Source organism: Arabidopsis thaliana, chromosome 2 (assembly GCF_000001735.4).
Source record: "Arabidopsis thaliana chromosome 2, partial sequence".
NCBI lineage: Eukaryota > Viridiplantae > Streptophyta > Magnoliopsida > Brassicales > Brassicaceae > Arabidopsis > Arabidopsis thaliana.
In genome coordinates, this window is record NC_003071.7 from 18,314,013 (window position 1) to 18,339,924 (window position 25,912).

The 25,912-nt window shown below is 37.9% G+C and overlaps 11 protein-coding genes and 1 pseudogene across 17 annotated transcripts; 7 read left to right on the plus strand and 5 right to left on the minus strand.

Moving 5' to 3' along the window:
• The first annotated feature begins 175 nt into the window (after positions 1 to 175).
• On the plus strand, positions 176 to 1,310 carry AT2G44340 (VQ motif-containing protein). Its single transcript, NM_129997.2, has one exon. The coding sequence runs from the start codon at positions 267 to 269 to the stop codon at positions 831 to 833; it is 567 nt and encodes a 188-aa protein (NP_181962.1). The 5' UTR covers positions 176 to 266; the 3' UTR covers positions 834 to 1,310.
• Positions 1,311 to 2,265: 955 nt separating this feature from the next.
• On the plus strand, positions 2,266 to 6,777 carry ATCS (Citrate synthase family protein; the record flags this gene model as incomplete). Of its 4 annotated transcripts, none has more annotated exons than NM_180084.2 (20): positions 2,266 to 2,380; positions 2,644 to 2,711; positions 2,810 to 2,875; positions 3,022 to 3,063; positions 3,245 to 3,310; positions 3,403 to 3,468; positions 3,591 to 3,704; positions 3,813 to 3,876; positions 4,054 to 4,136; positions 4,265 to 4,314; positions 4,394 to 4,471; positions 4,616 to 4,744; positions 4,879 to 4,921; positions 5,013 to 5,099; positions 5,267 to 5,368; positions 5,717 to 5,824; positions 5,916 to 5,966; positions 6,114 to 6,187; positions 6,265 to 6,316; positions 6,414 to 6,777. In NM_180084.2, the coding sequence occupies exons 2-20, from the start codon at positions 2,661 to 2,663 to the stop codon at positions 6,510 to 6,512; spliced, it is 1,425 nt and encodes a 474-aa protein (NP_850415.1). In that variant the 5' UTR covers positions 2,266 to 2,380; positions 2,644 to 2,660. The 4 variants fall into 4 exon arrangements, with proteins under 4 accessions (NP_850415.1, NP_566016.1, NP_001324514.1 ...); NM_129998.3 differs by having other exon boundaries at positions 2,813 to 2,875; NM_001337082.1 differs by lacking the exon at positions 2,266 to 2,380 and adding an exon at positions 2,408 to 2,570 and having other exon boundaries at positions 6,414 to 6,512.
• On the minus strand, positions 6,720 to 7,684 carry AT2G44360 (ecotropic viral integration site protein). The gene is made up of 3 exons (NM_129999.4): positions 7,513 to 7,684; positions 7,167 to 7,274; positions 6,720 to 7,082 (listed from the first exon to the last, which is right to left on the minus strand). The coding sequence occupies exons 1-3, from the start codon at positions 7,570 to 7,572 to the stop codon at positions 6,843 to 6,845; spliced, it is 408 nt and encodes a 135-aa protein (NP_181964.1). The 5' UTR covers positions 7,573 to 7,684; the 3' UTR covers positions 6,720 to 6,842.
• A 254-nt stretch (positions 7,685 to 7,938) lies between these two features.
• AT2G44370 (Cysteine/Histidine-rich C1 domain family protein) lies at positions 7,939 to 9,109 on the minus strand. Its single transcript, NM_130000.3, has one exon. The coding sequence runs from the start codon at positions 8,840 to 8,842 to the stop codon at positions 8,090 to 8,092; it is 753 nt and encodes a 250-aa protein (NP_181965.1). The 5' UTR covers positions 8,843 to 9,109; the 3' UTR covers positions 7,939 to 8,089.
• A 244-nt stretch (positions 9,110 to 9,353) lies between these two features.
• On the minus strand, positions 9,354 to 10,549 carry AT2G44380 (Cysteine/Histidine-rich C1 domain family protein). Its single transcript, NM_130001.3, has one exon. The coding sequence runs from the start codon at positions 10,319 to 10,321 to the stop codon at positions 9,578 to 9,580; it is 744 nt and encodes a 247-aa protein (NP_181966.1). The 5' UTR covers positions 10,322 to 10,549; the 3' UTR covers positions 9,354 to 9,577.
• A 272-nt stretch (positions 10,550 to 10,821) lies between these two features.
• AT2G44383 lies at positions 10,822 to 11,343 on the plus strand (annotated as a pseudogene). The gene has a single exon.
• Positions 11,344 to 11,798: 455 nt separating this feature from the next.
• AT2G44390 (Cysteine/Histidine-rich C1 domain family protein) lies at positions 11,799 to 12,539 on the minus strand (the record flags this gene model as incomplete). Its single annotated transcript, NM_130002.1, has 2 exons — positions 11,799 to 12,279; positions 12,391 to 12,539. The coding sequence occupies 2 exons, from the start codon at positions 12,537 to 12,539 to the stop codon at positions 11,799 to 11,801; spliced, it is 630 nt and encodes a 209-aa protein (NP_181967.1).
• Positions 12,540 to 12,941: 402 nt separating this feature from the next.
• Positions 12,942 to 13,876, plus strand: AT2G44400 (Cysteine/Histidine-rich C1 domain family protein). Its single transcript, NM_130003.2, has one exon. It carries the CDS (start codon positions 13,084 to 13,086, stop codon positions 13,522 to 13,524), a length of 441 nt encoding a protein of 146 aa, NP_181968.1. The 5' UTR covers positions 12,942 to 13,083; the 3' UTR covers positions 13,525 to 13,876.
• Positions 13,877 to 14,309: 433 nt separating this feature from the next.
• AT2G44410 (RING/U-box superfamily protein) lies at positions 14,310 to 16,408 on the plus strand. The gene is made up of 2 exons (NM_130004.3): positions 14,310 to 14,494; positions 14,641 to 16,408. Exon 2 carries the CDS (start codon positions 14,861 to 14,863, stop codon positions 16,100 to 16,102), a length of 1,242 nt encoding a protein of 413 aa, NP_181969.2. The 5' UTR covers positions 14,310 to 14,494; positions 14,641 to 14,860; the 3' UTR covers positions 16,103 to 16,408.
• A 26-nt stretch (positions 16,409 to 16,434) lies between these two features.
• On the plus strand, positions 16,435 to 18,924 carry AT2G44420 (protein N-terminal asparagine amidohydrolase family protein). 3 transcript variants are annotated; one of them, NM_130005.3, is made up of 9 exons: positions 16,435 to 16,624; positions 16,834 to 17,016; positions 17,121 to 17,185; positions 17,259 to 17,358; positions 17,465 to 17,503; positions 17,592 to 17,774; positions 18,043 to 18,221; positions 18,366 to 18,485; positions 18,579 to 18,924. In NM_130005.3, exons 1-9 carry the CDS (start codon positions 16,556 to 16,558, stop codon positions 18,682 to 18,684), a joined length of 1,044 nt encoding a protein of 347 aa, NP_566017.1. In that variant the 5' UTR covers positions 16,435 to 16,555; the 3' UTR covers positions 18,685 to 18,924. The 3 variants fall into 3 exon arrangements, with proteins under 3 accessions (NP_566017.1, NP_001324222.1, NP_001324221.1); NM_001337084.1 differs by having other exon boundaries at positions 18,366 to 18,924; NM_001337085.1 differs by lacking the exon at positions 16,435 to 16,624 and having other exon boundaries at positions 16,789 to 17,016; positions 18,579 to 18,901.
• Positions 18,925 to 19,357: 433 nt separating this feature from the next.
• AT2G44430 (DNA-binding bromodomain-containing protein) lies at positions 19,358 to 22,352 on the plus strand. The gene is made up of 3 exons (NM_130006.3): positions 19,358 to 20,057; positions 20,158 to 20,695; positions 21,218 to 22,352. The coding sequence occupies exons 1-3, from the start codon at positions 19,591 to 19,593 to the stop codon at positions 22,151 to 22,153; spliced, it is 1,941 nt and encodes a 646-aa protein (NP_181971.1). The 5' UTR covers positions 19,358 to 19,590; the 3' UTR covers positions 22,154 to 22,352.
• Positions 22,353 to 22,387: 35 nt separating this feature from the next.
• Positions 22,388 to 25,263, minus strand: EML4 (Emsy N Terminus (ENT) domain-containing protein). The gene is made up of 10 exons (NM_130007.4): positions 24,911 to 25,263; positions 24,413 to 24,639; positions 24,226 to 24,335; positions 23,885 to 24,134; positions 23,588 to 23,809; positions 23,422 to 23,490; positions 23,082 to 23,312; positions 22,942 to 23,010; positions 22,781 to 22,844; positions 22,388 to 22,628 (listed from the first exon to the last, which is right to left on the minus strand). Exons 1-10 carry the CDS (start codon positions 24,936 to 24,938, stop codon positions 22,609 to 22,611), a joined length of 1,290 nt encoding a protein of 429 aa, NP_181972.2. The 5' UTR covers positions 24,939 to 25,263; the 3' UTR covers positions 22,388 to 22,608.
• Positions 25,264 to 25,912: the final 649 nt, after the last annotated feature.

Sequence of the window (25,912 nt, forward strand, 5' to 3'; positions counted from 1 at the left end):
TAAAACTTTATTTAAATCAAGTTGTTGTTGTGTGTCATGGAGGCAGGTCCATAGCTGTTTCGTTATACACCTTCTTTGTTATTTCAATATTCAAGTTTGTTGTTAATTTAATGTTATTGACTAACCAACAATCCAATATATTTATAATTATCTATATATAAATAACCCGCCGCAGTATTATTCCACGGCATACGAATTATTTTGGTTCAAATTACAGATATCTAAAAAAGGATCAAATCTTTTCTCAATCGTTTATAGTTTCTTCAATGGAGATTACTCAATATCAAAGTTTTCATGAAGGTTCGAGTTCTAGGGTTTCCATGAACAGGAATTCACAAGTAATATCCAAGATCAAACCCAAGATTCGCATAATCCATATATTTGCACCGGAGGTCATCAAGACCGACGTCAAGAACTTTCGTTCACTCGTCCAGAGTCTAACCGGGAAACCGGCACCGGGAGAAGCCAAAACCGGTAAAAAGAGAGCCAAATCAAGAATTACGACTCCCCAAGAACCGGTTTGCGATGATCATCAGCCGGTCAACAGGCTTTCGGGTTTCACCGGTTTACTAGCAAACGGAGGAAACCACCAGGTGAAAGAAGAGTGGGGATCAGGTGATCAGAGTACTTCGAACACAAACACGTACTTTGATCTAGAAGGTTTAATTCAAGATGTCGGAGAAGATTACTTCTCTTCGTTTCCCATGAGATCCTCTTCTTCTTCACAAGTCGAAGGTTTCATCTTCAACAACAACAACAACAACAACAACAACAACAACAACAACAACAACAACAACACCAACTTCGATACAAAGGCTCATAATTCGTCTTAATTAATAACAGATTAATTTCTAGGGTTTTCAATCTTATTGATTCTGCAAATCGCATTTGGTGAGATGAGATCTAATCGCAACGATAAGGTCATATTTTGTGGGAGAAAAAAGGCATAGAAGTTGTATATAGATATAACAAATGGGTATGATGAGAGACATAAACTTTTGGCGGGACTGACTTTGCCAAGGTTGAGAGTTGTGATGAAGAGAGTTTAATCTACGTGCAGCCCTTCTAGGAGAAGTGGCTGTATCTAATTAAGATGTGGTCGGTCAAAAAAGCCCTAGTTTTATTATGTAACTTCATTGATGTGCTATTATTGGATGTGTATTAATTCTTTGGTGTGCAGATAAATGTGATGATTGCTGTACTTTAATTTTGGGGAAAAAGTTTGTATGGAATTAGAACAAGGATCGACTTGTTTTCGATATAGATACTCTGATTGATTGTGTATATTGAATATCGATACTTACATAACGGTTATTCGGTTAAAGTACAGTTACACTAATTAAATTAAACTGTAAGTTAACAAGAATATTCTGGCTCAAGCTAAATTATTTTTTTTATTATTATTGTTTACTAATCTTTTGTTACAAATGTTGAAAATGATATTTATTATACATGTAGTACTTCAACTAAAATAAATAACGTGTTTTCATATTTGATGTACGTGTATAATATATCATTTTCAACAGTGAGTAATATTAACCCTTTTATCAAAATAAAGTAAAACAAAATGATATAACCTATCAACAAAATGCAAAGAAAATTGATCCGAACCGAATATAGCCGTAACGGTACACCAAAATTGTTTTGAGATTTTAGTGTCCGTTGACCTTTTCATATAAAGCCAAATTATTCGGTCTGGTTTCCAAAAGAACGAAAAGGTATATGATTACGGTTTACTCCCTTGCTTCTGTGTTTTGGTTTAGTTTGGTTTACCTTCTCAAAGTTCTCGAACGTCAACATTTATTTTATCTTATTTTGTAAGGTTCTGCACATGTTATACTTATTAATTAGTCTACTTTTTCAGGCATTGGGATTATTTGTTTTAGTCTAAATCGGTTTTGGTTGCATAATATTGGATGAAAACATTGTAAAGGACAATTTCAAACCTGACTTTTCTAGATTTGGAAACGTTCCGGCTGCTTGAAAAGCTCACATAAATATTAGTATGATTTCTTAAACCAAAAATAAATGATGATTATCAACAATACCGTAAATAAGGCAAAGGAAATAAATGATGATTATCAACAATTGCCGAAAATAACCACACCGGTACACCGAAATTGTTTTTGAGATTCATAAAACCGGAATAATACGCCTAAAGGTTATTTTCTCCAATACCGGTTTAGTTTGGTTTGCCTTCTCAAAGTACTCGAAGGTCAAAATTGGAATTTAGTAATAAACCTGCTCCAGCTATATACAAATGTCATTTGCTCACCTTTCGCCGATTGATTTTGTACATCACACGCAGACGCAGCTTTTAGTATTTTTTTCAACAATCGCTTTTTTTTTTCTCGATCTCCGTGAAGCTCTCGAATCTCTGGTATGTTTCTTCGCTTCTTCATAGTGTTTCTCATTTCCTTTTGGTCTTCCATAATTTTCGGAGAATCTAGTCCTGTTTTTCTCTTCTTCTGGAATCTGAATTCGCCGGTGAATTCCGCTGATCGAATCTCTGAGTTTTGTTGAATTATTTGATTCGGCGATAAAACTTTTTTTGTTTGTTTCTGATTTTGGTGAGTGTTGATTGCTTGAGTTTTTTCACGGATCGATTTGTTTTGAGAATTGGGTGGATACTGTCTGTCACAGGTTTTGAGTTTTGGAGAATGGTGTTTTTCCGCAGCGTATCGGCCTTTACTAGGCTGAGGTCTCGCGTCGTAAGTATTTGAAAATTTTGTTTCCAGTTTTGTGTTTGTTCTCGTTTGATCTCGCTGGTTCATGCTAATCGATTGATTGGTGATCGAATCTATGTAAGCAGGGCCAACAATCTTCACTCAGCAATTCTGTCAGATGGATTCAGATGCAGAGCTCTACCGACCTGGTAAATCATCTCCGTTGCTTCGTACTTTCGTGTGTGATCGTGATCATGTAGTTTTCATGATCATGATCATATGTAAGTTTAATATTGGTTTGGGATCTGCTGCTTGTGGGGTCTTTGTTCATTTTGTTTAAATGGTGGCAATGCAGGACCTGAAGTCGCAGCTGCAAGAGTTAATTCCGGAACAGCAGGTTAGATTAGACTCTGTTTGCTTTAAATGAAAATTTGTGTTGTTGACTTTTTTTTTTCATTGAATGTGTGTATTATTTGTTATGTTAGCTGAGATTGTTAAGTTAAGAAGGCAGGCTAGTTGTAGTGAATCTCTTTGCTTTTCTAGTTTCCTCTTTTCTCACAAGAATTTTCCAATTTCAGGACCGTCTGAAGAAACTGAAGTCAGAACATGGGAAGGTCCAACTGGGAAACATCACTGTTGATATGGTAGAAACAATCATGATTTTCACGTTTTTGGTTTGTTTATATGATTTTCACCTTCCATTGCATAACTCATCATAATCCCCTTTGAAATAAAGGTTATTGGTGGAATGAGAGGGATGACTGGATTGCTTTGGGAAACCTCATTGCTTGACCCGGAAGAGGTACTGTATAACTCTCTGTATATAGTTACAATAGCTTGGTTAGATCCTAGATATAGAATATATCAAATGCTCCTCCTTCCTGTTCTAAGGCTGTTGATGCAATTATCTTATCATTATTTCAGGGTATTCGCTTTAGGGGATTGTCGATTCCTGAGTGCCAGAAAGTATTACCTACTGCCCAGTCTGGAGCTGAACCATTACCGGAGGGTCTTTTGTGGCTTCTCTTAACTGGAAAGGTGTGGCTCTTCTGTACATTATTATAAGTTGGTTCTGGATATGTCCAGTCGATTAGTTTTCCTCAATAGATTATCTTATGATATCCTTTTTTACCCTTTTTCGTATAGGTACCTAGCAAAGAGCAAGTTGAAGCACTGTCGAAAGACTTGGCGAACCGTGCTGCTGTGCCAGGTTTGGATATTACCTTTTTCGCTCTGGCTGTTGCAAATAAAGGAGTCTGTTTATTGGCTCATTCAAACTTGTTTGACATCAATGCTTACAAGAAATTGCTTAACAGAAATGAAATAAATTTGTGGGTTTTGTGTTATACTTTCATTCATTCTTAACTTGTATCCAATTTTTATACAGATTATGTGTACAATGCCATCGATGCTCTGCCTTCCACAGCTCATCCAATGACTCAATTTGCTAGCGGTGTTATGGCCCTCCAGGTGTGGTTCTCTAAACTCGTATTGTTGTTTCTGTTCTTCTTGTGATAAGCGTTGGAAACTTATTGTTTTTTTTGGCTATAAGTAAACAATTTTCAGCAGAATGATAATTTTCTTTACCTAATATCCAGGTGCAAAGTGAGTTTCAAAAGGCATATGAGAATGGAATTCATAAGTCAAAGTATGCTTTTGGGGTTCTGATTTAGTTCATGATAGCGTTTCATATTAGCTGGCATCATAACAAAGATTTTTTCTTCCAGGTTCTGGGAGCCAACATATGAGGATTGCCTCAACCTGATTGCTCGTGTTCCTGTTGTAGCTGCATATGTTTATCGAAGGTTAGTGAAGACTCTTTTTGTACTCTTTTTCATGTTTCTTGTAGCTTCTGGATTTTCGGCAATGATTTTTTTTTTATTGGAAAATTTGCCATCTCTTGTTTTTGCTTTGTATTGACTGTTGACCTTTTCCATGCATCATTGCAGGATGTATAAGAATGGTGATTCCATTCCCTCAGATAAATCTTTGGATTATGGTGCAAATTTTTCCCACATGTTGGGATTTGATGATGAAAAGGTGAAAGAGCTCATGAGGCTTTACATCACCATCCACAGGTCTGTATTAATTTTCGTCACCCATGCATGTCTCCTTAAATAAGCTTAATTATCTTGTAAATTTGTTTGTTCTTTTTAAGACTTTAAATAGACCTTTGTATAACATTTTGCTTTTCTACTATTTTTTGCTCTAGTGATCATGAAGGTGGAAATGTTAGTGCTCACACTGGTCACCTGGTATGTATATACTCTCCATGTGTCAATTTTAAAGGATTGACCTACCTGAAGTTTCTAATGGTTCTTTTGCTAAAAATTCTTGTTCATGTAGGTTGGTAGTGCACTTTCAGACCCATATCTGTCATTTGCAGCTGCATTAAATGGTTTAGCTGGGCCACTCCATGGTTTGGCTAATCAGGTATCCTCCCTTGTCTATATCTTGAATAAGTCTTAAATCTTCAATCTACAATAGAGCTTCGTAAGTGGCTTTTTGTATTTTATCTAGGTAGGTTGTGATAGTTTGATGATACAACCATAAATTGGAGAAAACAAATTCTTAGTCTTTTTTTATTATTGTTTCAACAGGAAGTTTTGCTTTGGATCAAATCAGTCGTAGAGGAATGTGGAGAAGATATATCAAAAGAACAGTTGAAAGAATATGTTTGGAAAACATTAAACAGTGGCAAGGTAAAAACAGGAAATTCCTCTGCCTTGACATTCTTTACTTTCTGGTCTTGTACCTGAATCCCACTTTTGAAGCCAGCCAACAAGACTGATGGAGCATGCGAAAATGAATTAACATCTTGTCTACTAGTCATCATAATAGGCTAATATTTCAATTTATTGTGTGATACTGTTATGGGTCCTCTTATTTACGACCTCATAGTTTGGTCAGTTGCTCTAACTGCTCCTAGTAAGTAATACTGCCATAAGAGCTTTGGATCCTGTTTTTCCCTATCCTAGTTTACCTTGTGGATGTAATGTTACAAGGATAGTCTAATGATGATCTATTGACGAGTCTTGTTTTGTCTCTAGGTTATTCCGGGATATGGTCACGGTGTTCTGCGCAATACTGATCCAAGATATGTATGCCAAAGAGAATTTGCCTTGAAGCATCTACCTGACGACCCTCTTTTCCAGCTGGTACTTTTTTTCTTTCTCTTTTCTCTTTTCTGTTCGGTTCTCAAAATTCTATCAATGTTCAGTAGCTAACAAAATCCTTCCAACTCTGTAGGTGTCAAAGCTTTATGAAGTTGTGCCTCCTGTTCTCACTGAGCTTGGAAAGGTAGTATCTCTATCCTTCGTTTACCATGGTGATCCTTCAATATTCCACCAACAACTCCACAACACCTTACCTACATGCTAGGGGCTTATGAATCTCTTGCGAATCAATTTTTTATTTACTTGCGAATCCGATGATGGCTTGTTACAGGTGAAGAACCCGTGGCCAAATGTTGATGCTCACAGTGGGGTCTTGCTGAACCACTATGGTCTAACCGAAGCAAGGTAAGAAGTAGACACCTCCTTCAAGTATCATTGAGCCTTAGGATAGCACTCAAATATAATATCTGTGCGTTTTATAGGTACTACACCGTGCTCTTTGGTGTTTCAAGGAGTCTTGGCATCTGCTCTCAGGTAACATATATATATTTACACATTACGCCTTTGTTACTACATAACATTTAAAACAGAACTCATATGCTCTCCATTCTCATTTGTGTTTAATTCACAGCTTATATGGGACCGAGCTCTTGGACTTGCACTTGAGAGGCCAAAGAGTGTTACCATGGACTGGCTTGAAGCCCATTGTAAGAAAGCTTCATCTGCTTAAGTCACCACCGAGTCCTGAGTTGTCGCACTCTCTCGTGTTTCAACAAAAGTCATTCTCTTCCACACTGGATAGCTTTTTTTGTTTTTACCTTCTATTGACAGAAGAAACATTTGTTCATGTAGAAATTGTTCCTGAGAAACACATGCTTGGTGCAAATTTGCATTTCCGGGAAACTCGTGATAATAAATAAACAGTTGTATTCAGTTTGCGTAAAAATCAAACATCAATATCACTCATGAATTAAAGCTTATCTTGGTTTTGATATACATAAAAGAAACAAGACTGCAAAATAGAAAACTTCGACATGAGTTTATCAAAAAGAAAATGGGATTAAGAGCTGCTGGTATTGTCGGTAGTAGTCTCCTTGTTAGAAAGGTCATCATCATCAGCAAGAGAGGCTGTGAAGTTGAGTCTCTCTTCGGCGCCGGCAGTGATAACCGGCATCCAAACATCAGCTGTGCCGCTAAGAAGCGTCTGAACCTGTGGATCAGAAGCTATAGCTGATGATATCATCTCATCCACATCATCTAACTTTGCTGATAACTTGTCCAATTCCTTAGCTATCTCCACCTGAAAACACAAACAATCACACACAAAGCCTCAGATTTACATTACAATGTGTACCAGATATATGAGTGAACACAGGATACAGACCTCATTGAGGTGTTGAGCAGACTTTGATGGCACTTTAGTGACTTCTAAACCAAGAGCTTCAATCTTAGAACGTAGCTCAACCTCTTCTGTATTTGTCAATGATTCTACCTAAGAAACAAAAATCATCAGTAGGCAACAAAATCATCTGTATTTGTCAATGTTGTAGTAACAATTAGTGTCCATTAACAACAATATCAAAAAGCTCTTGCCCTTTTATTTTTTTGACGAATTAGACAGAAAAAGGGAAATTTGACGAATAGAAGCGGCTCGTAATTGAAACGAAAATCAAAATCAAGAGGAAACGAATTTCAACAGATCGTTAACGAATTAAAAAGAAAAGCGAAACCTGTTGAAGAAGACCCGAAAGAAGCTGAAAGAGCTGCTCGTCGGGTTTACCCTCCGCCATATCTCTCTGTGATCTCTCTTGAGTTATTTTATAATCAAAATAATCAATTTTAATTACTGCTCCTGAATTCTGAATTTCTGATGATGATGATGATTCCTTCGTGTGATCGTGTGATTTAAATCTGATACTACTAGTTTGGGTAAACAGACGACGAATCAACGAAGCGGCGCGTGTGAATCTCACGCGATAGTGTTTTTTTAATTGTTTGTTTTGTATCTCTGACGTGGTTTTTGACTTTTTGCTATTCGGCGGATCAACAATTAAATAATGATACAAATCTTTTTTTGGTTCTGTTTGGGTTTCTGAAGGTCAATGTTTATCATCGATTAGTGGTAATTTTCAACTTTATGTAATGATTAGAACAAATAAAGTCAAAAGGCTTTTTATTCAAAAGGAAAATAATTAACAAACATGAAAGCTTGCAACAACAATTCAATGAAAAAAGAACGTCCAAACAACAAAAGAGTTTCAAAGCATTAAGAATCCGAGATAACTTGATAGAAACGTAAACAAGTTTTTAGATCAACTTGAGACAAGCCTTTCTCGCTTTCTTAGCAATCTTAGCTCTTTGCATCTCCATATGTAACTCTATCTGCATCTTCTCCATCTCTCTTTGAGCTTCCAACATTGCAGCTAACTCCGATGCCGCTGAGCCCCTTCCTCCTTTATTCCCACCACTCTTTGTGTTTCCTCTTGCACTTCCTCCTCCTCTTTTTGGCTCTTCTTCTTCTGCTTCTTCTTCCTCTACCGCGCAAGAATGTAAATGCGTGCCATAATCACATTCCTTGCAATAATACGACCAGAGATTATCTGGAACAGTCTCTTGGCAAACATCACAGTTAAAGATCAAACCGTTCTGGTAAGGAGAACGGTAGAGCAATGTGAGTGGATGTGCGTGTCCTTCACGCTCCACGGACTCAGGCATGGACACACATCCAACATGAACATCGTACTGGCAGATAGAGCAGTTGTAAGTGAATCCGGATCCATACTCACCGCACGCATCACACGTGTAAGTTGACTCGTAAGGTGGGGAATACAGCAGTATCAAAGGGTGATCCGGGTGAGCCTTGTGACGAGTCTCACGTGGAAGCTCAAAACATGACTTGTGCAAGAAGTAATCGCATTCTGACTTTGTGCATTTGAAAGCTGCACCTATCAGGTCGAGGTCGCAACCAGAGCAAATGATCTCTTCTTCAACTTGGGCCTTGTGACTGCGCAATGGATGGTTGTGGCTCGGATGCCTCACCGACGGTTTTCTTGCGGCCATGATGGCTAATATCTTCTTCTTCTTTCTTCTTCTTTTTGTGTGTTTGTTATTGTTTTCGTGATTCTTATTAAGCTAAGGGATTTGAGAGTATATATTTATAGTAAAAATAGTAAGACGACTTTTGATAATGAGTCTTCTTTAGGGTGAAGTAGTGATGTGTTTTGGTTTGACTATTTTACCAAGTTGTGTAGCTTATATACTAACTATATTGGGACAAAAATGTCAGTACGCGCTTTGATGATGGTGAGATATATACAAGATTGATTCTCATTTGGAATTCAAAGTCAAGTGGTGGAATTATTCTTCATGATCCCATCCATCACGCCGTCTAGTTTTATTGTAACCTATAAATTATAAACTGATTCAATAGCTAATTGTAATTAAATAGTATTATAAACTTTTGAATTATCATATATATGAACAATAGAGTTGACATAATGAAGGATATGAGGTCAATTACGCTGGGTCTCTAGTTAATGCATAATATTGTCTTCAAGTAATCTAAAGAAACAAACTCGAAATTACGATTTTATTATGTGGAAAATGTATATAACGTCATCTATAATTAACTTCTATATTAGGGTACAGAGATTGACTTGGATAGTTGAGAAAAATACTTACAACATATCACACGAGAAAACAAAATTTTCAAAAGAAAGAACAATCACAAGCTTCATTATTATTATTCAAAATAAAATAAAATCATTGTATCAAATTGATCACTCGTTTATTCGATCAATAATAATATCTCCGCTTTGGACTATCCCATAAATCGAGTATAGCATTATTAGTGTCGTTTCTAATACGTGCCTCGAGCTGTAACGCCGCCATCTCATCTTGAGCCTTCATCAACGATTTCATCCTTGAAACCGCAGAGCTCGCTTCTCCTTCTTCCCTACCTCCTCCTCTTTTCTCTGACTCATGATCTTCATAGACCGCGCAAGAATGCACATGCGTCCCATAATCACACTCTTTGCAGTAATAAACCCAAAGATTTTCCGACATTTTTTCTTCACAAACATCACATATGAACTTAGCACCGTCCTCACGACCTTTGCATGGTGTGTTGTAGAGAAGCGTGAGTGGGTGTTCGTGATCTTCGCGCTCCACGGTCTCAGGGATAAAAGCACATCCGACATGAACATCATATTGACATTCAGAACAATTGTAAGTGAAACCAGATCCGTACTCACCGCATGCGTCGCATGTGTAAGACTGACCGTACGGTGGGGAATGAAGCAGGGTCAAAGAGTGGTTTGGGTGAGACTTGTGATTGGTTTCACGAGGTAGGTCGAAACATGACTTGTGCAAGAAGTAATCACAATCTGACTTCATACACTTGAAAGCTTGTCCGGTTAGCTCGAGCTCGCATCCAGAGCAAACGACCTCATCTTCGTCTCGAGCTTTAAAGACACGCAGCGGATGGTTGTGACTCGCGTGCCTCACGGATGGGCGATTAACAGGTTTTCTTGAAGCCATTGTGTATAGGATTGGTTGTTTCAGTGTAAGAAACGTTTAGAAAATATATATAGCAAAATATGTGGATGATTTGTCATTTCCATTTTCCGCTAAACAATTCTCAGTTTGGTTTTGATTATTCACCAAGTTGTAGTTTAATATATGGAAGACGGTTGACATTAGAGTTGCATAATCTTGGACACGTACGAAACAATCACCAGAGATAAGATTTAAAAATCTCCAATTTTGGTGATTGTTAGGAAATAGTGACAAAACTAGAATTCATCAATAATTGAGCTTCCCATATATAATTCAAGTGGATAAGGACTTGATCAAAGAATATAACCATTGACTTTCGAAGTCGTCGACTGAAAATGTAGATCCCACTGTTAACATTCACACGGTAGAATAAATGACTACCACAAAACAAAGTCTGCCAACAAATCAATCCAAGCCATTAATTTATATTCACATATACCAAATTACAAATAGCATTTTAGAACTTGCAAAATCTCTCTAATGAACCAGTAATTTGTGCAGCAAAAACAAAAACAACACAATGGGAAGGCCAAAACCGGAGGACTCAATTCGACATTTCAGTCATCCTCATATTTTGTTCCACTTATCTGTCAATCCTGAAGACCAATCTTTTTCATCTTTTTGTTTTGTGGTTTGCAAGCTAAAACTCCTAAATCTTCCTTCATACTCATGCAAACCTTGCAAATTCTACATCCACAGAAAATGTTCCGAGTTACCTCAAAAAATCAGACACCCTAACCATCTCTATCTAATCCCTTCTCCCAAATACCAAGAAGGGCGATTCCGCTGCGACGCTTGCGGGAAAGACGGTGATGGATTCGTTTACTGTGGAGATTTCGGAATCGATCTTCACACGGTTTGTGCCAACATGCTTTCTCGAGTCACCCACCAATCTCACCCTCACCACCAACTTTCTTTAACAATTTCCGTGCCACCCGGATCCGCTACTACATATTTTCGGAGACATTTTTAATAATAACATTAGCAGGAATTAGTATAAATCCAAAAAAAAAAAAAGATAGAAGAGATGCTACGGATTAAGGAATAACCAATAATGCAATGAAAGTATGGTAAAGAGAAGCAATGAAGAGTAAGGACAAATCACAACATTATATGCACGATTCAATGAAAATTTGTATATTATTTCCATAGCATTGCGAAAAAGTCGTAGAGTGGAAAGTGTTGGATCGACATCTCACGTTAGAAATTGCATAGCACATAACAAAGTTTTTCAGCCATCCATATTGTTGATCATCACTGTTCCTTACATATGTAAATGGTTAAATAGGCCAGTATATAACCACTCAGCTTGTTATTATACCATACATTTGTATAGCAATTAAAATAGAAAAGTATATGAATAACACTTACAAATTAAATAACTCACACGAAAAGGAAAAAAAAAAAAGTGAAAAACAATCACAAGCGTTTTCATTAAATTGATCATTCGTTCATTCAATCACCAATAATATCTCCGCTTTGGTTCAGCATATAAACCGAGTATAGCATTATTAGCGTCTCGCTTCATACGTGCCTCGAGCTGTACCGCCGCCAACTCATCCTCAGCCTTCATCAACGACTTCATCCTCGAAACCGCCGAGCTCATCGCTTCTCCTTCTTCTCCTCCTCTATTATTTGGCTCATCGTCTTCATAAACCGCGCAAGAATGCACATGCGTCCCATAATCACATTCTTTGCAATAATAAACCCATAGATTCTCCGACATATCTTCTTCACAAACATTACATATGAACATCGCACCGTCCTCACAGCCTTTGCATGGTGTATTGTAGAGAAGAGTGAGTGGGTGTTCGTGATCTTCCCGCTCCACGGTCTCCGGGATAAACGCACATCCGACATGAAGATCATATTGACATTCAGAACAATTGTAAGTGAATCCGGATCCGTACTCACCGCATGCATCACACGTGTAAGTCTCACTATATGGTGGGGAATGAAGCAAGGTTAAAGGGTGGTCAGGGTGAGACTTGTGACTGGTTTCACGGGGTAGCTAGAAACATGACTTGTGTAAGAAGTAATCGCAGTCTGACTTTATACACTTGAAAGCTTGTCCCGTTAGATCGAGCTCACATCCAGAGCAGACGACCTCATCTTCGTCTCGAGCTTTAAAGACACGCAGCGGATGGTTATGACTCGCATGCCTCACGGATGGGCGATTAACAGGTTTTTTTGAAGCCATTGTGTCTGAATTTGGTTAACAAGCGTTTAGAAACTATAAATATATAGCAAAATATGTAGATGACTTGTGATTTCTATTTTCATTAACATAATACATAGTTTGGTTTTGATTATTCACCAAGTTGTTGCTTAATATACATAACCTTTACAGAATATTGATAAAACAATAAAATTCGCCAGTAATTGTGCTTCCCATGTATAATTCATGTGGGTAACGACTAATAATCATTGACTTTCGAAGTCATCGCCTAAATAGTCCTCGAAAACAAAGTCACACGGTAACAAATGACTACCACAAAACAAAGTCTTCCAACATATCAAATCCAAGCGACTGAATTATTTTTATACCAAATTACTAATAGCATTTTAAAACTTACAAAAATTATCTAAACTAGTATAGTAAGAAGATATTTGTGCAGCAAACAAAAACAAAACAGTGGGAAGGCCAAAACCAGAGGACTCAATTCGACAGTTGAGTCATCCAACATCCATTGTTCCACTCATCTTTCAATCCTCAAGACCAATCTTCTTCATTTTTTTGTTGCATGATTTGCAAGCTAAAACTCCTAAGTCTTCCTTCATACTCATCCAAACCTTGCAATTTCTACATCCACCTAAAATGTTCCGAATTACCTCAAAAAATCAGACACCCTTTCGACAGAAACCATCTCCTCTCACTAATCTCTTCTCCCAAATACCAAGAAGGGCGATTCCGCTGCAACGCTTGCGGAAAAGACGGTGATAGATTGGCTTACCACTGTGGAGATTGCGGCATTGATCTTCACACGGTTTGTGCCAACATGCCTTCTCGAGTCACCCACCAATCTCACCCTCACCACCAACTTTCTTTAACCTTTTCCATGCCACCTGGCGGACCGGGATCTGCTGCGGCGTCTAGCTTCCAATGTTGCGTGTGCCGTGGTCTAGGGTCTAACTCGTGGCTCTACAGCTGCGGAGAGTGTAGTGGATTTGATGCTCATTTGTAATGTGCTAGAAGAAAATTAGCTACTTCAACAAATTTGGTCCATCATGTTGAAAACCGGAAGCAACCACAGTTTGTTGGTACGACGCCGTCTGTTAACGTTCCGGTTATTAATAATCCGTATCCTTTGATGTTGCCGACGATTACGAGTCCTATGATTAGACCGATGATTAATGAGATGATTAATAATCTTGTAACCAATAGGCCACAACCCACAAGATCCAAGCCAAGTCTCTCAACTTCATGAATTGCTAGGACCATTTTAGGAATGGGCAGTGGCGGACTGGTTGATGGATCCGTCGGTTTTCTTGGGTTTGATACGTCGGTTTTCACATCAGTTTTTTTTTTTTTTTTTTACTTTTTTTTTTTTTTTAAGAATGTTATTAATTTTTCATCATCCATTTTCATAGTTTTGACGAGTCAATTGAATGCCATACGATAATACTAAACAAGTGACTTTTATTAATTTGATCGTCATATAGGGTTAAAAAAAATTAACGATACTACTAAATTACCGACTTTATTAATTTAATTCGTCAAAGATGTAAAACAAATAAATGATAGTACTTCTGAACTAGTGATAAACTGATAACATAGGGATTTGATTGTTTTTATGAATTCGAGTGTGTTTGCGTTTAATAGTCAAGATATGTTAATTAATTTTGTTTAATTTAAATAAATATATAATGGTTGGTCAAGCATGCCAAGAAAAATATATATTTTCTAATTAATATTCTTTATAATTTATTTTCTTACAACATAAATCAAACAATTTAACTGACGCAACCACAAACCTTAAACATTTGGAAGACAATCATGTCCTAAGCCAGAGATTAAAAAAAGTTTTTGGTTTAAATATCCAAAGACCTACTTCTTCTATCGGTGTCTCTCTCTCTCTCTCTCGCCACCGATCATCATGGTCTGCACCGCCATTGAAATCTACGTCATCCTTTGATCTCTAGCTCTCTCCAAAGGTCTCTTCTTTCTCGTCAAACTTCATATATGTCTCTGTTTTGTCCGATCAATTATCTGTTTCCTGAAATCGTTTAGTTGAATTCCGTTAGGCAAATTAGTTCAAAGTTGATTCCTTTTTGTGATTTGTGTTGTTGACTCTATACAGATGCATGCGTTGCTTACTTTCGGAATCTGGGGAAGTTCCAATTCAATCAATTGAAGAAAAAAGCTGAGCCTTTATTGGTTTTGGAAGAATTGGTGGTGGTGGGATCTATCATCTATGGATCGGAAACGTAGAGGTTGACAGAGAGACGTTTCTAGGTTTGATTGATCTGTTCAAATAAGAACACAATCTCTTTGTTAATTTTGGTGTTCTTTGAGCTCTCATGTCAACTAGTGTTCAAGGAGAGACAATGGATCTTGATTTGAATCAAGAGCCGTCTTCTGATTCGGAGTCTCCGGGTGGTTTGATGACGGCGCTTTCTCCAATGTTAGAAGAGCTTGAATCTGCTCAAGAGCGGATTCAAGAACGCATAAGACAGCTTGAAGTGATAGTTTCGAGAATCAGGGAACGAGAAATAACAACAACAACAACACCGGCTTTGGTGTCGCCTAACGAACATAGAGATTCAACTGCTGGAGTTATACATGAGCGTTCTCGAGAGAGACTTGTCGAAAATGGCGAAAACAAGACTTATTTGATAGCCAAGGCATTGAACATGGAGAAAACAAGCTCTGTTCCTGGTGGCTTCTTTGACTGCAACATATGTTTAGAGAAAGCTGAAGATCCGATTTTGACTTGTTGTGGTCATTTGTTCTGTTGGGGTTGCTTCTATCAGTTGCCTTTAATTTACTTAAACATAAAGGAATGTCCGGTTTGCGATGGGGAAGTGACTGACGCCGAGGTGATTCCGATATATGGTAATGGAGATGATTGTGATGGTACTAAACCAAAGTTAGAAGATTGTGGTATTAGTCTACCTCCAAGGCCTAATGCTAAAAGAGTGGAAAGTGTTCGTCAAAAGATCATAAACCGAGGGAACCCTTTCTTCCCTGGGCACGAAAACGAAGCAATCGAACATATTAGAAGAACTATTGATTCCATAGGACTACAAGCTTTAGCTCAAGGCGATGAGTTTGGTTTGACAAACATAATAAACAATGGAGGAGACAATGGTGGACAACAACAACAACAACAACATCATCATCATCATCATCCGCCTTTTGGACCTTTGAGGTTATTGCCACCATATGCTACTTTCCCAGGTCTTCTAGTTGATACCTCAGACATACCAGCACCCTTTGATGATGATGCTTTTGATGTTGATAGTTTTGTTGACACAACTAGTTTGAGAAGAAACCGTAGAAGACCTTCACCAGCCGTACGAGCTTCTTATCAGAGAAACCGAAGTAACAATGCTTCTCAAACGATTTCGTTCAGGCTCGGTTCTTCAGCTTCATCAGCACCTAGAGAGTTTGCTGTTCCAAGCTCCTCCATTATGACGAGAAGCCAAACTGTAAACCCTACTGAAGTGGTTACTTCGAGTACTTCAGCTTCATCGTCTAGGAGAAGAACAGAAGATGTAAACAATGGACCTCGGACCAGGTCTAGAAGGAGGCTGAGGTAAAAAGGAAAAACGGTCGCCGGAATCTTGACACCATCCATTCTCAACCATTGCTCCATCATTACTAAAACCTCATCATAACTCTGTTCTTGTCTGAATACTGAATGTATATGTACATTCTATGTCTACTTGTAATTTCTGCTAGCCTCTGAAACTTTGGATATCATATCTTTGTTTTTTTTTTGGGAAAATAATTTAACTTGATATCCTGAAGTGTTTGATTTCAACAAGTATATTTCTTATACATCTTAAACTTATGGGGTTAGTTTATTAGAAGGAAAAAATACTAGGGGTAAATTCGCAATTTAAAATAAGATTCTCGTCTTATGGAAAAACGTCACGCTGTTTTACCCTAGAAACTGAAACGGAACGTAATTATTTACGTGACTTATGAAAAGTCATCGGCGATTGTTTCTAATTTGTCATCGCCGCCGTTGAACTATCTCGCCGGCGATAATGATCTACGTTGGTGGAGTGCAATTTCTAGACGAGAGTAGCTCTTTTTCATTGTCTTCTTCATCGCAGGTAGATTTCTTTTTCTTCGTCTCTCACGAATCTCTATCTAGTTGCTTAACTAGGATTTGTCTTTATATGTTAAGTGATGTGGTTCTAGATCTTTAAACCTGGAATTGATTTTGCTCAATATGATGTTCTTATGTTATCTCATGATAAGTAATCATTGGTCTATTTCACAGTTTGTTTGACTTTGAATGGCTACATCATTTGGTGAACAGGGAAGTAGCTTGCTTGTTGATGTAATGAGTCATCCTGTGATAACGTTAGCTTCTGATTCCTTTAAGAATCTTGAGGAAAAGAATGTTTCTTTCGATGAAAGTGATTCAGAGAGCTCAACAAAAGACAGATATGTTTACATATTCCAAAGAGAATTTGCTGTTGTGAATCCAGCTCTTGTTGATGTTAGTTGTTGTTACCTCACTAGCCCCATCTTAAAATGGTTACACTCTAGTGTTTCCTTGTTGTCTAATGATTTTGCTCAATTTTTTTATTGCATGAGAATTAGTTTGTTGGCACCGATGAAGCAACAACTTGTGTAGGCCTTGTTATCCGCAACAGAAAATCTGGAATGTAAGCATTTGATCCTTTTATATGCTTATTAAGAGGATGAGTTGCAAAAGTTTATGACCATCTGAAATTGCAGGACGTCTGTTGCACACATGGATTCGCCAGAGATTGTGGATTTGGGGATAAGCCAGATGTTGTTATTGGTTTTACAGGATGACGTAGATGCCGAGTTAGATGTATTATCACTCTCCTTTTTACATTACCAAGTGTCTTCGAGTTTATGTTAATGATTCAGTATTTTATTCTGAGTGCTTTTGAATATCTCCACGGCTTTGTATGCAGGTACATATGGTTGGTGGTTATGAAGATGTCGACATAAAAGTTTGTCTCTAGATTTTCTATTTCTCAGTCTACTTAGTTCTAAGCTGTAGAGAGGTCTTTAGCTGAATGTCTTGACCGTTATGTGCAGAATGCTGATGGTGTTGGTGACTATGCCAAACCAGAGGGTTATTCATTTCCGTTGTGTTGCAAATTAGTAGAAACTTTGCAGAAGAGAAGAGAAAACTTTCACATTCAAACCCTCTTTATTCTTGGGCACAATACCAAGTTGGATTCACAAGCAAACACGTGCCCCATTTTTAATGGATGCCTGGTTAGTAGTCTAATATGTCTGCTTCTTCTCTACTATGCTAATTAGAAGATGTACTAAGTCATTCTTTACAAATAGAGAAATGGAAATTGACCCTCATTCATCTAAACTTGATAGGTGACATGTACTAAGTACACTTTTGTAATTGGTTTTCATTGTCAAAATACTGTCTTTCTTCCTTAGGGACTAACTAGACAATAGAATTGCTTGAAATTTGTTCATATGAATCAGTAATCAGCGTAACCATGTTTCTTTATAACCTTTTTATCAGGTGAATACCAGCACCGGTGCAATCTTGCCAGCCAGTTTCAACAGAACATCTAGATGTCCGGATGAGATCGTTAGAAGAATTCGAGTTTCATCATCGTTTGAAGATTCTAGCTGGAAGGGAAAGTTACTTGACACATATGACACAAAAACTGATAGATTCATCATCGCACCATGCCGCTGGTAAAAACAAAACGCTACTTCTGTCACATTACATATAATTGCATCTACCATTATATATTGTCTTTCTCACCAGATTTAATGTAATTACTCTATCCACTACTCCTCATTACAGTTTCATAAATCGTGTTTATGTTTGTAATATAGGACAATGCGCTTGATTGAATATGTTTGGGAACTTAATCAGCTTACTGATGAAGAAATCCTCACTAACTGTTCCACCTCACCTTCTGCTGAAGGTCCAGACTTCGTAAACAGTTTAAGAAGGTTAGTCATTTTGGAAGCTTCCACTGGATCATTATCTAGAACACAAACAGGACATAGGAAAATTTGCATTCTCTTTCTTTTTGTGTGTTTTAGGAATTGGGGATATTTACTGAAATATCCAGAATGGAGCAAAACATTCCCAAGGAGGCAACCACGTGTGTTTGAAAGAACTGTCGATGGACACTGGAAAAAATGCTGACTTTCTCATCTAATCATCATGACATTATCCAGAAATCTGGCTAAAAACAACGGTTAGTGTATCTAACATTTTGAGATTTATGTAAATGGTCAAGAACACATGTGATTGATTCTTGGACACAGAAAATGTTTGATTTATCTTTTTGACTTTTTGTATCAAACGTTGCAAGTTTGGTTCCTATGAAAATATGGGCCGGATCAGGCCCGGTAGACCTATATGTTGCCCATGGTAGACATTCCAATCTCAAATCCAAACCAGAGACATTCCAATCGAAACAATAATACACTTAGGCCTTAGCATGATTTCGTAAACGTAGTCCGACCTAACTTTCACCAACAAAACGACGGATATAAGGCATTCTGTTTCTAGAAAGTAGAATAAACCAAAGAGGGCCATTCTTGTAATACCTTATTTCCGAAAGATGTTGAACTAAGCCTAACCGGGCTGGATATAATAAGGCATCGTTATGGGTTTTAAATTTACAATTTAACTAACGAAAAGGAAAAAGGGAATAGGTCAAAGGATAAAAAGCAGCGGTTAAAACTAGGGTTACTTAATCCACTTTTCGGTTTTAATTACTTATTTATTTCCCCTTGAATTGGTGTAGTCGTATGCTAGTATTACTATTAGATCTCATTACTTATAGGGAACAAATATAAACTCGATAGTTTGATTTGATTTGAATTTATTTAGATTAGATTATACCGTAATGAAAAAACACAGTAGTATTTAAATAAGAAAAAAAAGCACAAAAATAACAAGCGAGCGAGTTAGACAAGAAGAAAGCAACAATACAAATTTAAATACAAAATAAATTATATAAAAAGAGAATAAAAATCCCTAAAACTGCGAGCGTTTTTGTTTGTGAGAGAGAAGAAGAGAGAGACGAGTCTGTATGGCAAAAGGATGAGGAAGGAAGAAGAAGAAGAAGCAGGATCTTATAACATGAACGTCGACGATACTAACAACAACAACAACTATATCTGCACTGATAATGATTACATCGAAGAAGATGAAGATAATAGCAACACTAAGAAGAGCCAAACACAAGCATGGGGCACGTGGGAAGAGCTGTTATTAGCATGCGCCGTTAAACGACACGGATTTGGTGATTGGGATTCCGTCGCTACGGAGGTTCGATCCCGGAGCTCTCTCTCTCACCTCCTCGCTTCCGCTAATGATTGTAGGCACAAGTATCGAGATCTCAAGCGTCGATTTCACGAACAAGAAAAAACAGATGTGACGGCGACGGTGGAAGAAGAAGAAGAAGAAGAAGAGAGAGTTGGTAATAATATCCCGTGGCTTGAACAGCTACGTAACCTTCGTGTAGCTGAGCTCCGTCGTGAAGTTGAGCGTTATGATTGTTCGATACTGTACGGAATCAATGAATCTCCTCTGCTTCTTCTCTTTCTCTCCGTCGGATCTGAGATTTTTCTTCCGATTTTGAATTTGTTTGATTTTTTTTGTTCTTAGATCGCTTCAATTGAAAGTTAAGAAATTAGAGGAGGAGAGAGAAGTCGGAGAAGAGAAACCAGATCTGGAAAACGAGAGGAAAGAAGAGAGATCGGAGAACGATGGTTCTGAATCTGAGCACCGTGAAAAGGCGGTTTCAGCGGCGGAGGAATCTGATCGGGAAAATAGGTCGATGAACGAGTCCAACTCGACAGCAACCGCCGGAGAAGAAGAGAGAGTTTGCGGAGACGAACCGAGTCAAACTCGAGAAGATGATTCCGGTAATGATAAGAATCCGGATCCTGATCCGGTTAACAAGGATGCGACGGCTGCGGAGGAGGAGGAAGGATCGGTTAGTAGAGGATCGGAAGCGAGTCACTCAGACGAGTTAGGCGAGTCAGGGACATCGGAAAGTAAATGGAAACGGAAACGAAGGAAACAGGGTGGTGCCGGCGAGATCAGATCGGCTGAGAGTAAATCACAGCCGTTGATTAGTCTTCTTGATCTGATTCGGTCCCATCCGCGTGGATCTTTGTTCGAACGCCGGCTTCGGAGCCAGGTATGCTAATATCTTTTTTCCCTTAACTTCTTATATTTTTATATTTAATTATAATCTTAAATCTTAATCAATTTATTATTACGCGTTTCTTTTCTCTTTTACGTTTCTTTGTTCATTCCTAAATCCCAAAATTATAATTTAACAAAATTCCTTCTAACTAAAAATTCATAAAATAAGATAGTCATTGTAATTTGTATTCTAGAAATCTTACAAGTATATTCTGAAGATATATTCTGTATTATTTATGGAAGCTTCATTTTGGAAATTTTATTCGAGAATTTATGGGAATGTTTAAATATGGAGAGAGAAGGTGAAGAGGGAAAAAATAATTAATTTAACGAACCCACTTTTTTCGTGGTCACCGTTGTCGTTTTGGTCACTCAATCCAGTCCACGTGGCAGAGTCTTGGTGTAGCATGGCTTTATCGTGTCTTCCCGCTAACTTTTTATTTATTTTGGGCTTTTAGTTGGTACTAATGGGCCTATATTTGTAACTTACGTTTATAAATCCATTAAAACGCAGGAGGCTAAGGATTACAAGAGCATGGTTAAGCAACATTTGGACATTGAGACAATACAGAGAAAGTTGAAGCAAGGATCTTATGATTCTTCAAGCCTCATTTTTTACAGAGATCTACAGCTTCTCTTCACAAACGCAATTGTCTTCTTTCCTTTATCTTCCTCAGAATCGATGGCAGCTCACGAACTACGAGCTGTTGTTTCTCAAGAAATGAGAAAAGAGACCGGAAAAGCTGGCCCCAGGTTAATAAAACAGGAAGCATCCGGTATGCGTAGTGGCAAAGCGGATGCTGAAACATCAGACTCGTCTCTCTCTAGGCAGAAATCTTCAGGTCCTCTTGTCGTTTGTAAGAAGAGGCGTTCTGTTTCCGCTAAGGCTTCTCCTTCGTCATCAAGCTTTAGCCAAAAAGATGATACGAAAGAAGAGACATTATCAGAGGAAAAAGACAACATTGCGACTGGTGTAAGAAGCTCGAGAAGGGCAAACAAAGTGGCTGCGGTTGTCGCTAATAATACCAAGACGGGCAAAGGCAGGAACAAACAGAAACAGACAGAGTCGAAAACAAATTCGTCGAATGATAATAGTAGTAAACAAGACACAGGTAAAACAGAGAAGAAAACGGTTTCAGCAGATAAAAAGAAGAGTGTGGCTGATTTCTTGAAGAGATTAAAGAAGAACTCTCCGCAAAAAGAAGCTAAAGATCAGAATAAGAGCGGTGGAAATGTTAAGAAAGATAGTAAAACAAAACCAAGAGAACTTAGAAGTAGCAGTGTGGGTAAAAAGAAGGCCGAGGTAGAGAATACTCCGGTGAAAAGAGCCCCCGGGAGACCGCAGAAGAAAACAGCAGAGGCAACTGCATCTGCCTCAGGAAAACGGGGTAGGGATACAGGAAGCACGGGGAAGGACAATAAACAGCCAAAGAAAAGAATCAGAAAATGACAATTCAAAACATGTTTGCCCCTTTAGTGGCATTTCTTAAGAGCTCAAGTTATTGTATATGCTTTGGAGTTTTTTTTTTAATCTTAATTCTAACATTAGAAGTCCTATTCTCATAGTTATGGATTAGAGAAAGTGTATTTTGGCTTGCTGTCATCAGTAATATTCATTCCTTCTTTTCTGTTATATTTTGCTCATTTCCACCATTTTCGAGTCCCTGCAAAAGCTAGAGCTACAGTGACAATATACCCAAACTATTCCATTGAACATATATATCCAACAAAACGGAGATCCAGGTTGAGCTAATCTCTAGTGTCAGCAAAAATTACAGTCAGATACCCAAGAAAAGGGTAACATCAAAGAAGTTGAGACTCTGACCTTCGATCTCTTCTTCACTGACTCCTCATGGACCACACATTGCACTGTGCCTTGGCAAAATTGCTTGATTCAAACATAAGCTACCGACGAAATGCACCTTCTGCACAAAGAACAGAGAACGAGAATTTTAGTGAATGTATTTGATTTGAAATTATAAGCATTTCGTCTTTGTTTGCTCAAATGGAGGAATATCACTGAGGATATAGGGCCTCGGATATGGTAAATGCTTGATATATCAGACTAAAAACTTGCCGTTTTCTCCATCGGAAATATCTCCAAGCTTTGCAATTGCGCCCACAAGTGCATGCTCGTGCTCCTGGATTAAAGGTAATAATAGAGCATCTAAGACTTCTGTATATATAAATCAAAACTATGTACAAAAGGATCTTTGTTGTTGAAGAGATCAATCAAACCTCCAAAACTCTCTTAGCCCTTTCAACTTCGTAAGGATCTGGATTGTGTGAACGAAGAACTCTCTCCACCTATCAGATACCATCATCATTTTGAGATATATCGTGCTGCAAAACTAACCTTGTAAATAATTGATACCAACCTCTCTGATTAGGACATCTGTTTGGCGGATTCGTATATCGAGATGTTTCTTTTTTCCAGTTCCATTCTGTGATGTTCTGAAACCCTTTCTGATAGTGTTCTTCTCCAAACCGCTTCCTCGTTGTGGAACACAGTTGGGTCCGGTAGTTCTATTCAGTCCATGACCTTGTCCATTATATCGATTACCAAGCCCAGGATCCTCTCCTATCCACTCTATATCCCCAGGAGATATCTGTTAAAGAATTTGAGATCTTGATTAAAAACGAACAAAGAATCGTTGACCAAAGTTTAGAACATTCTCCCCACAAGTTTCAGCAGACTTCTGATCAAAAAGTAATTACCTCTGAGAGTCTAACCCATTCCCATGTCTCAGAAGGTGTTGCAATGTCATAAACTAAAGCATGACGACCCTAAAATTCAAGATTAAACGATATTTAAGTAAGTTCAAGAATCTTCTTATTTTATAAGAAAAACTGAAACTGAATGCCAACTAACGAAGCCACACACCTCAACTGGATTATACTGGGTAATGATAGCGTCGTAAAATGTATTGTCCTCAGGCCACTTTGTTCTAACTCTTCTTCCTAAAAAAGATTCAGGATCGATTCCGTTTGTGGGTTCACTTGAACTGGCAGGAACAGATGGTAATCTGTTCATGACTTGTCCTCGTGGAGGTTGATCTGAAGGATGGTATGGGGCATGTTTTGTGGAAGACGAGCCAGGAAAAACCTAGAAACAGAAGTAACTTGTAAGAAGATGATTTATGACTAAAAAACATTCCAATATTCTGAGTTTTTGACTCACTGGTTTGTGTTTTTTGCCCTTGACAATAGGAACAGGTCCTCGTTTAGCTGTCGATGAAGCAAACGGGTGAGTGGGATCAGCTTGAGGATGAAAAGAAGGTGAAGAACTAGCGAATGGTTGAGAAGGAATTGGCTGGTTTGGTTTGTGCGTCTTCATAGAAGCTGAAACAGAAGGGCTTGGCAATGTATCGTGAACCACTTGAGCAGCATTGCGCATACTTGGCTGCATTCCTCCAGATTGTCTCCATTCCCTAATAACCGAAAAAGCATTTGTTATTGATAGGAAAAGAGAAGAAGCTTTTCACTTGCTCATCGGATAAATGCTCAGATTTAAGATCTTGCCTTATCCTTCGTATTGTATCATCTGAGTTAACACGGCCTAGAAGCTCTCTATGCTCCTCATTCGATAAACTCAACTCTTTACGTAATTCAGTTATGACACTTTCTTTTTCCTGAACATAAAATACATGTTATTCCACCTAACCAGACACTAACACAACAAGAGAAATCAAAGTAGATCAAAAAATACCCATGAAATAGCATCTCCTTGGGCTTTAAAGGCTCTTAAAACAGAGATATATGCTTCCTTCTCAATCTGGTGAATCTGAGCTTCCATATCCGCAGCAAGATCATCATACATCTTTGGGTAAGATGGCGGAAGATTCAAAGGTCTTCCATTACCAGCCACGCGTCCTCCTCTTCCTCCTCCTCCTCCTCGTGGAACTCTATGCGACGGTGGCAGATCATCATCAGTTCCTGAATACACCACCGGTAAAATCAATCAATGTTGCATTCTCAATAATCAAACCTTTGTGAATCAATCATTACCACACATTACATTCAAAAGGTTTCAGCTTAAATCAAGAAACAGCAAGATCCAAAATTTCAACTAAAAACACCAATCCACCAAAATAACACAATGTATAACAGTAATCGCACGGAGAAATCCCAAAAGTTGTGAAAACCCTAATTTTCAGTGACTGATAGAGAAGGCGAGAGAAATTCTACACAGTTTTCGGGAACTAACCACTGCTATCAGACGATTTGCAGTCCATGACGAAGCTTAAATCAAGAGACGAATCTCGAAGATGAAAATTGGAGAAGCTAGACGAAGAATCAAGCACAATTTGCCAAGGTTGATTTCAATTTGACTTAGAAGAGGACTCGATTTTTGGTTTTGAGCTCAATTTTGTACTTTGTCGAGCTGCTATAAGAAAGAAGCGACGGATCAATTTCTTGCTCCGGTAACAAATCTGAGCTTCACTATAAGTGATTCAGCTTAAAAGATTACAGATTTTGCCTAAAGCTCATTATTTGCCAAAATTAGAAGAACTCAGACGAAATTTAATTTTATAAGAACAAAAGTAAACAAATTTGTTGAGAAAATAAATTTTCGTAGATTCATTCTCATTAAAATTATCAAAATAGTTACGAGGGAAATAAAACACCGTCGTTTCGTCCCCAGCCACGTGTTCACGTAGAGATTTAAAAATAAAAAATAAACTGAAAATTAGATATATCACAAAACCCCGAAGCTGTGTAAAGCCTTACCCAAGCCCATTAGTTTTATAAGTAGGCCCAACTATTTGTATGTTAAATTGATAAACAAACGTATGTTATTGCTTCGATGTGTTCAAGTAAGTAAAATACAACAACGTACGTTAGTACGGTAAAGAAAGAGTTCAATTTTGATGGATCCTCTAATTCTTTTTTTATATTATTTGTTATTCTTCAAATTTGTTGAAGTGCAATAGCTCACCAAAGATACTACGAGTCTACGATAAAGAAAGAGTTCAATTTTGATGGATCCTCTATTTTTTTTTTTTTCTTCCAATGATTCTATGTCACATTGTAATTCTACCTAAGCCTGCATGCTTATGTAAATTGTAATCACGAGGAAAATCAGTTTTAGAAACGAGCAAAACCTCACTCGTATACTTTTAGTTTACGCGGTGTCTCCGAAGACGATCGATTCTAATTATAATCGGCATTACATTGTTGATATATGGAAGGTTCTTCAATGAACAGT